Source organism: Thamnophis elegans, chromosome 15 (genome assembly GCF_009769535.1).
Source record: "Thamnophis elegans isolate rThaEle1 chromosome 15, rThaEle1.pri, whole genome shotgun sequence".
NCBI classification, from domain to species: Eukaryota; Metazoa; Chordata; class Lepidosauria; order Squamata; family Colubridae; genus Thamnophis; species Thamnophis elegans.
In genome coordinates, this window is record NC_045555.1 from 975,766 (window position 1) to 985,508 (window position 9,743).

Sequence of the window (9,743 nt, forward strand, 5' to 3'; positions counted from 1 at the left end):
TTAAAAAAACCTCCCCTTGAGATGGTTTTCTTCCCCCAAGCGGAGAGAAATAAACATGGAATCAGAGGAGAGCAAGTTCTATTTCTGGCCGTTTCTCTCTCTCTCTCTCTGCAAATTCCTTGGAGAATTGCTGTTGTTTTTGGTTGGAGCTACCAAAGACTCCAGCCAATCGAGGAATATTCCTTCGGGCTGTTGCTTTCTTCTGCCCCACTCCCCATTTTTGGGGAAATGCAACGCTTTTATTTTATTTTTAAAGGGGAAAAAAAAAAAGAACGACATTTTTAGTTAGCCTGCGTTATTATGTCTGCCAGAAAGGTGGCAGATGAAACATTCTGTCGGAGGCGGCTGAGAAATTATTTCTTCAGCAGTTGGAAGGCATTTTTCATTTTTCCCACCGTGGTTGAGAAGGCAAGGCGGAAATGCAGAAAGGATGAGAAATGTTTACCGAACGAATAAGAATTTCATATATACTTTTTTTTTCCATGTGCATTTCATTATTGTTATTATTATATATAATGCATCTTGACATAATATAGTATGGTTTAGTATTGCATTACACTACGCTGTATTGTTCTATATTATTCTATTAAACTAATAAAAATCAAATCGAATAATGAAACAGAATGCAATTAAATTAAAAAATACAATTGCGTTTAAAAATTTTTAAATTGATTAAATTAAATTGGATGGTCCTTCCCTTTCCAGAAACATGGGCCATCACACCATGTCGGTCAAACCCTGCTTGTCGGTGCGCAGGTGGGGGGCTCCCCCTCCTCTGACCCACCCCTGATGGCGCCGCCTCTCCGGTAGGATGCCTCCCCTGCCCGCCATCTTCCCGGCTCGCCATCCTCACCTGGCCTCCCCGGCTGGCGGCAGCCCCGCCCTCCATCATGAACCGCGAGCGGACCCTGCACGACAACGCGGTGGCCTGGCTGGTGTGCTCGGGCTTGGCGGTGCTGGCCAACGCTTGGGGCATCCTGAGTGTCAGCGCCAAGCAGAAGAAGTGGAAGCCGCTGGAGTTCCTCATCTGCACCCTGGCGGGGACTCACATCCTGAACATCGCCGTGCCCATCACCATGTACTCGGTCGTCCAGCTGCGCCAGCAGCACTCGGACTACGAGTGGAACGAGGGCCTCTGCAAGGTCTTCGTCTCCACCTTCTACACCTTGACGCTGGCCACCTGCTTCTCCGTCACCTCGCTGTCCTATCACCGGATGTGGATGGTCCGTTGGCCGGTTAACTACAGGTGGGACCTCGGGGTGGGAGGCGGGGTGGTTGAGGGGGGCGGGGTGGAAGAGGAGGAGAAACGCTGAGGAGGCCGCCGTGAGCTCCTGAACAAAACGGCGGGATGCGGATCCAAGGAATTAGGGAGATGGAATTTTCTGAGATAGAAAATGTGTCTCTCCTTCAATCGTCTGTCCATGCATTGATCCATCCATCCATCTATTCATCTGCCTGTCCATCTCTTCAAAACACCCAACTCTTCAAACCTTCATCTGTCTGTCCGTCCATCCTTCCATCTATCCATTCACTCATCCATCTATACATCTGTCTATCCATCTATGCATCCTTTCATCCGTCCATCCATCCATCTTTTCATCTATTTGGCCTGTCATCTGTCCATCCATCCATCCATTTATATATCTGTCTATCCATCTATCTCTGCATCCTTTCATCCATCCATCCATCCTTTCATCTATTTGACCTGTCATCTGTGTATTCATCCATCCATCTATATATCTGTCTATCCATCTATCTCTGCATCATTTCATCCGCCCATCAATCCATTTCTCCATCCATCTTTCCATTTGTCTATCCATCCGTCTATCTGTTCACATCTATTCATCCATCCATCCATCTATTCATCTGCCTATCCATCTCTTCAAACACCCAACTCCTCAAACCTGTCTGTCCGTCCATCCTTCCATCTGTCCATTCACTCATTCATCTATATATCTGTCTATCCATCCATGCATCCTTTCATCCGTCCAGCCATCCATCTTTCCATCTATTTGATCTGTCATCTGTCCATCCATCCATTTATATATCTGTCTATCCATCTCTGCATCCTTTCATCCGTCCATCCATCCATCTTTTCATCTATTTGACCTGTCATTTGTCTATTCATCCATCCATTTATATATCTATCTATCCATCTATGCAGCCTTTCATCCGTCCATCAATCCATTTCTCCATCCATCTTTCCATTTGTCTGTCCATTCGTCTATCCATTCACTCATCTATCCATCCCTCCATCCATCCACCCATCCATCCATCGGACTCCCTGAATTCCGTAGCTACCCATGCTGGTTTTATTCGTTTCCTCCCCCTCGCTAGAGCAGGGCGATCGAAGAGGAAGGGATCGCAAGAGAGTAAGCAGGAAAACAATGGGAATGCACATCCAAAGACGTGTGTCTTCTCATCAACCAATTCAAGGAATCGAAGTCCACAAAAGTGGCCGCGCTCGGAGACCCCCTTGCCTAACTGATAGGGAATCCTGGCCAATCTTAAGGGGGTCTTTTCCCTTCCCGCAGATTGAGCAATACCAAGAAGCAAGCAGTCCACACAGTGATGGGCATCTGGATGGTCTCCTTCATCCTTTCCACGCTGCCCGCCGTGGGCTGGCACGACACCACCGAGCGGTTCTACGCCAGCGACTGCCGTTTCATCGTCACAGAGATCGGCCTGGGCTTCGGGGTCTGCTTCCTGCTCCTCATCAGCGGCAGCGTGGCCATGGGGGTGGTCTGCGTGGCCATCGCCCTCTTCCAGACCTTCTCCATCCAAGCGGGCAACAACGTGGACAAGAACAAGTTCAACGTGCCCACCATCGTGGTGGAGGACGCCCAGGGCAAGCGCCGCTCCTCCATCGACGGATCCGAACCCGTCAAGACCTCTCTGCAGATCACTTACCTGATCACCGGCATCGTTTTCCTCTACGATTTCCTGATGGGATTCCCCGTCTTGGTAAAACTGGCGGCGGGAGTGGGATGGCTGTGGTTGCTGACAACCGTCCAACATAGGGTGGGGTTATTTGGACGCGGGTATTGGTGGCCGGAGCAGAGGAAAATCCGGTGCCCCCTGCCAGAGAGCACAAGGTAGACAGTGGATGGATGGATGGATGGATGGATGGATGGATGGATGGATGGATGGATGGATGGGATAGATAGATAAATGATAGATAGATAGATAAATGATAGATAGATAGATAGATAGATGATAGATAGATAGATAGATAGATAGATAGATAGATGACAGATGATGGATGGATGGATGGATGGATGGATGGATACATATATACAGACAGACAGACAGAATATAGATAGGTTAGATAAGAGAGAAAGGTAGGTAGATAAATGGATGGATGTGGGTGGAAGGATGGATAGTTAGGGGGAGAGAAAAAGAGAGAGAATCTACAGCTTCCCTTATTGTTTAGATTGATTCAATTTCAGTTGATTGGAGATAAAAGCCAGCTGGATTACCTTGGGCCACTTACTTTCTCAGTCCAGCCCACCTGGCAGGGGGGTTGTTATGGATGAAAGAGGAGGAGGAGGAAGAAGAAGAGGAGGAGGAGGAGGAGGAAGAGGAGGAGGAGGAGGAGGAAAGAGTATTGGGTCTATTTACCACCTTGACGTGTTTATAAAAAAGGAAGGAAGGAAGGAAGGAAGGAAGGAAGGAAGGAAGGAAGGAAAGAAGGAAGGAAGGAAATAGAGAAGGGGAGAGAAGGAGAGAAGGAGGAAAGAAGGAAGGAAATAGAGAGAAGGGGAAAAGGAAGGAAGGAAATAAATAGAGAGAAGAGGAGAGAAGGGGAAAAGGAAGGAAAGGAAGGAAATAAAAAGAAGGGGAGAGAAGGGGAAAAGGAAGGAAGGAAGGAAGGAAATAGAGAAGGGGAAAAGGAAGGAAAGGAAGGAAATAGAGAGGAGGGGAGAGAAGGGGAAAAGGAAGGAAGGATATAGAGAGAAGGGGAAAAGAAAGGAAGGAAATAGAGAGAATGGGACAGAAGAAGGAAAGAAGGAAGGAAATAGAGAGAAGGGGAGAGAAGGGGAAAAGGAAGGAAGGAAATAAATAGAAGAGGAGAGAAGGGGGAAAGGAAGGAAATATGAGGGGAGAGAAGGGGGAAAGAAAGGAAGGAAGATATAGAGAGAAGGGGAGAGAAGGAGAAAGAAGGAAGGAAATAGAAGGGGACAGAAGGAAAAGGAAGGAAAGGAAGGGAATAGAGAAGGGGAGAGAAGGGGTAAAGGAAGGAAGGAAATAGAAGGGGAAAAGGAAAGGGAAGGAAGGAAAGGGGGGAAGAGAAAGGAAATCAGGAGTGATAATTGATTCATAATTTCAGCCTGTCTTGTTTATTAGAATGGATTAGACGTCTTCCTCTCTCTGCCCTTCAGGTGGTGAGTTTTGCCAGCCTGAAATCGGACGTTGCCTACGACTGGATGGTCCTGTGTATCGTCTGGTGCTCTGTTGCCCAGTCCCTCCTCCTCCCCTTGTTCCTTTGGGCCTGCGACCGCTACCGGGCCGACGTCCGCTCGGTCTGGGAGAAGTGCGTGGCCATCATGTCCAACGATGACGGCGGGGAAGGTAAGCGTGCGGCGCCCAGTGGCGGTGTCCCTCCAGGACAGGCGGTGCCCCTCGGCTACACCTCAGGACAGGGGCTCCCAGCTTTGGAGACGGGGAAAAGAGACACGGCCAACGGAATGGTTAGATAAGAGACCGCGTAGCCCTCAGCTGCATAATGGGTGGAAAAGTTTCCCTAGTTTCTCCGGCGATAATGGCGTTGGCGGAAGAATTGTACTTCCAGGACTTGAAACGTTCTTGTCGTGGGAACTGGGACGATGTGGTACTCGAGTGATGTGCTAGAGACACACTGCCTCTCACTTTTTTAATCTTCCATCCTCTCCTTCTCTACCCGGGACCGAAGAGACCAGCTTGGAACGGCCGATTCCCGCAGAAGCAACGTACTCGCAACCCTATCCCGACAACCTCTCCGGCGACGTTCTCACGGTGGACCAGATCGCCAGCTATGACCTGTCAGCCCTGGAGCGGGGGATCCCTCAGCTCTATGCCGCCAAGCCTGTCCCGGAGGACAGAATGCAGTATCTGCAGGTGAGCAGGTTGGGCTTTGGGGAACCATGGGAAGATGCCAACCAAAGGTTAGATGGTCTTTCTCGTTTCCGTTGTGTGCTAAAAGGAAGCCCGTTTCCACGAGATCGGATATAGATTTCCAGCAGACCGTTCCAGGTCAACGGTCCTCCCCCAGTTATTAACCCCAATCAGGGGTGAAATCCTCCCGGTTCAGCCGAACCAGCAGGGACGATTGGCATCAGTTCGCCAGACCGGTGGCAGAAATCCCGCCTGGTCACCCTGTCGCCGCTCACCTCTTCCTTGGTCTTCTAGTCCAACCCCCTGCTCAAGTAGGAGACCCTCTTATCATTTCAGACAAATGGTTGTCCAATCTCTTCTTGAAGGCCTCCTGAGATGGAGCACCCACAACCTCATTGTTCTTCTACAAGGTAGAATATTTAAATTAAAAATAAATTAAATGATGGTGTTTCTTCCTCGTCTCTCCTGCAGGTCCCTCCCACCAGGCGTTTCTCGCACGACGAAACTGAGATTTGGACCACCAGCCAGATTTCGGCCTACTTTCAGCATTGGGTGGCAGGAGAGGACATCACCGCTGAATTGGCAAGCCTGCTCCTCCCTCAGCCTCGATACGACCGGCGGAGGACCAGCGTCCTCTCCTACCAGGAGGAACGCCGTCCGCACCGGAAGCGCAGGAAGTCCGCCGAGAGCCCGTTATCCCTCAAGCCCTTCTCGTGCGAAGACATCCACCGGCAAGGAGGCTACAAGTGCTTTAGCAAAGAGGACGTGATGGACTTCACGGATTACCCCAGCCCCCGTCGTACCCTGAGGAGACCCCCGGTGCGCTCGGCCTCCGTCTCTCTCCTCCCAGATGCCTTTCCCCGCCGTTCCACCGCCACGGTTCTCCGGGACTTCCCTTTGGCCACTTTCGAACGAGAGCCTCAAGTTTTGCGAAGCATCTCAGTCCAGGGACGAGGGACTTCTCTGGCGGTACCGGTCTCTCTCCCAGCCCAGGAGGACAGACGGACTCTCTTCCCCAAAGGGAGCTTGGACATGCCTTGCCACGAACAGATTCATGTGGAACTCTGCGAGAGTCCCGGGATGGAGGATTGTCCGATGATCAGGAGTTGCTCCAAGCCCGAATGTTTCCGGGCAGGACTGAGTCCTTCCTGGAGAGGCCAAGACGATCTTCAGAAAAACGGAAGCAAAGGAAGCACGAGCAGCTTCTTGAGCTCACCTTCAGCCTCCTCGGGATACGTCACGTTCCACTCGGATTCGATTAGCTCGGCCTCGTAGACACCGGAGAAGCTGGGATCGCTTCGTACGCGTCTCTTCCAGAGGGCCCAGGATAGCTCGTCACGAGACAACTCGAGACGATTCGAGACTGCATTATAATCAATCCACTCAGTTACTTTACGACGGGCAGCCACGTTTTTGTTGACATTTTTGTAACTCTCGTATTTCCGCAATGACTTCCTTTTGTTATCATGGGCCATGGTTCCGTCGAAATGAACTTTTGTATCGGTTGAATTGTCCTGCGGCGACTCGGCTGCGGCGAGTCGGTCCCGTCCAGCTTCCAGATTTTGTTTCTCGCTCGACGGGGCTTCCTCCTGGATGCGGTCCGGATTTGGCACCAGGAACTGGACATAGCACCAAAGAACCTTCATCTTGTCTCTCGTCCTGGTTGTCAAGATCAGGGGAGAGAGAGAGGTTAAAAGCAGGATGCTTCCGAGAGCAACCTTGGAAGAAAAGCACTTCAAATCCAGACGGGTCATATCTCAGCTCGGGGCAAGAGAGGATAAAGTCCTCCTCTCTTCCTTTTCTACTGCAAGAACCCACACAGCTCGTCCAAAACTGACGGATTTTTTGGTTCGTTTTTTTTTCTAATCATCTCACGTGCTCTGCGAGAACTTTTCTAGGTAGATGTTAAATGTGCATGTCTTTGGGTAGCGATCCTTCTCTCTTGGAGGCAGCTGTGGCCAAAAAGAGCCGGGTTTCCCTTTAAAAAAAACCTGGGCAGGTTACGTGCTCCAAATTTCCCTCGTCCTCGCTCTACATTCCAACAGGCCCTCTTTGCGAGCAACGAGGAGGTCGTGGGTGAGACCCGCGTGTGGTCCGTTATTCCGAAATAGTGTCAGGTGCATGGGGGTCCGTTATTCCAGAATAGTGTTGCATGCACAATGGTCCGTTATTCCAGAATAATGCATGCGTGGATCTGGTCCCGTTATTCCGAAATAAGGTTGCATTCATTCGGTCCGTTATTTCAGAATAATGTCAGCTGCACGGAGTCCGTTATTCCAGAATAGCGTCAATGTTGGGAATGGGACAAAGTGGTTGTTTGCAAAAAAATAATAATAATAATTGAGGGTTTCTCTCAGGAGCAAAATTTAAGTCCGATCCAGGAAAAACCCCATTAGGTTCGTTCCCTAGCCCCTTAAGCAAGAAAACTCACCACCCTACCTCCTGTTCTGTGCCAAAGCCTCCCCCCCACATCCTGGACGGAGCCACAGCCCCATAACCTCCTACGGGATGCAGCAACGGGAGAGGAGGAGGAGGAAGGTTGCGCTACGAAATTTGCAGCTTTCCTTTTGCAGCATCTCCCTCGAGCAATACAACTGACCCCTGCAGAAGGGGTTTGCCCTGACCCCATAACTAGTGGAGTTGCTTCCCTATATAATGGGGGTGTGGGGGGGGAGGAAATGCATGGATCACATCAGACCCAGCTCCGTGGGGAACGTTTTAGCGCTGTTAAGGCTCCTTGTTATATATTAGGGGACACCACATTTATTTTTTTCTCCTGCGTCGCGACAAAAGTTTTCTTCCCCGCCCTGCGCCTTCCTTCTCTAGGGTCCCCACGTTGGGGCATTCAGGAAACCACATCCTCTTCCCCCCCTCCCCCACCAGATGTTTAACATCTGGCCATTCTGCCCTAATCCCCAGGTAGGTATATTTGCATGTTCTTTGATTGACAAATAAAAGAGGGGTGGGGAGAAAAATCAGCGCCTGGAGAGAAAGGGAGAGTAGAGAGCAAACGGTTGCTAATATTATACGAGACCTCCGCCCTTTTCATTTCATGTGTACGCTGCCCTGAATTAAGGGGCTATCTGCACCCAGATGTCCAGCTTTGGTCCGAAGAGATATTGTTCTCTAAGCACAACAACGTTCCTGGAGTTTTTACCAAGCAATTCACAACAAGTGACTTGTTCGCCTGTTCGGGCGACAGTTCGCTATTTGGGACGAGAAGGGAGATCTCTCCATGCAATCCAATTTCTAAACATTTATGCTGAGGTTATGGTGGCCTTGGGAAGACACACACACACACACACACACACACACACACATCCAAAGGCCAGTTTACACATTTTAAAACCCAAACAATTTTTTTTTATTATTTGTGGGTTCCTGGGCTCCGACACCCCAAAAGCTGAGTTTCCCAATGGGATTCTATGAAGCGAACACCAAACTGTTAAGTAGTGGGAATTTACAAAAATGTAAATGAATAGCAATAGCAGTTAGACTTATATACCGCTTCATGGGGCTTTCAGCCCTCTCTAAGCGGTTTACAGAGTCAGCATATCGCCCCCCACAGTCTGGGTCCTCATTTCACCCACCTCGGAAGGATGGAAGGCTGAGTCAATCTTGAGCTGGTGAGATTTGAACCGCCAAACTGCAGATAGCAGTCAGCTGAAGTGGCCTGCAGTACAGCACTGTAACCACTGAGCCACCTCGGCAATAAGGATTTTTTTTTCTACTCCATAAACACGTTTTATCTAAAGTGGGTATCGTGTCCATGTCACATCTAGACAAATTGTGCCATTTCCATTATTCTGGGCTTTTTAAAAAAAAAATTTAAATCATACTTTTCTCCCGGCATATAACCCTAGGCCTGGTTACCTCTCACTCTGCTTAACGTCCAAAGCCTTGAATTATGACCAATGCAAAAATTGGCGTCCTCCATTCCTCTCCCTAAAAGGAAAAACAAGGCAGAACAAGGCTAGATTTAAAAACCAAACTTAATTCTGTTTTCCGTAGCTTGGAATGGCATCGAAACTCTTTTATGTGGGTTTGTCTATCCAACCCCGTAATTCTCAAATTTTGCAAGTTTCAGATGAGTGGAGGAGTTCAACTCCCAGAATTGCCCAGCCAGCCACGCTCATTTTATTTTTCACCCACTCCCTTCCCATAGCAGAGAGAAGATTGCAGTGGAAGGGATTGTAAGAGAGTAAGGGCTGGCCGGGGAATTCTGGGAGTTGAAGTCCACGCTCGTTCTGCAGCCATCATGTTTAGATGCATCCTTCTGAAAAACCCCAAATATTCCTGATGAGAAAACAACCACTAGTGTCTTTATCCTTGTAGACTGCCACTAAATATGGAAGCTCCTCAATTCTCTTGTTATAAAACTGCGTCTCCAAGCAGAAAGTGAGCTGTGTAATATCTATGCAGATTATATAATCAGGCACAAACGTTTTACCAAAAAAAAGAAAGAAAGAAAAAACCAGTAAACCAACTGGTTTACTTAAGCCAAGATGGAGTTGCCACTTTTAACCAGGATTATTTGAAGAAGCCATTGTTATAAGCCCACCTGCCATCATGATCAACCCCGCCAGATGGGAAGAAACGTGCTCAAAACTCATCCTGTTGAGCGAAAGAAGAGAAAAGAGAAAAGCCTA

The 9,743-nt window shown here is 49.0% G+C and overlaps 1 protein-coding gene across 1 annotated transcript; it reads left to right on the forward strand.

Annotated features, from left to right (window-relative positions):
• The first annotated feature begins 711 nt into the window (after positions 1–711).
• On the forward strand, positions 712–8,574 carry GPR153 (G protein-coupled receptor 153). The gene is made up of 5 exons (XM_032231667.1): positions 712–1,246; positions 2,535–2,964; positions 4,383–4,572; positions 4,913–5,097; positions 5,566–8,574. Exons 1-5 carry the CDS (start codon positions 891–893, stop codon positions 6,367–6,369), a joined length of 1,965 nt encoding a protein of 654 aa, XP_032087558.1. The 5' UTR covers positions 712–890; the 3' UTR covers positions 6,370–8,574.
• Positions 8,575–9,743: the final 1,169 nt, after the last annotated feature.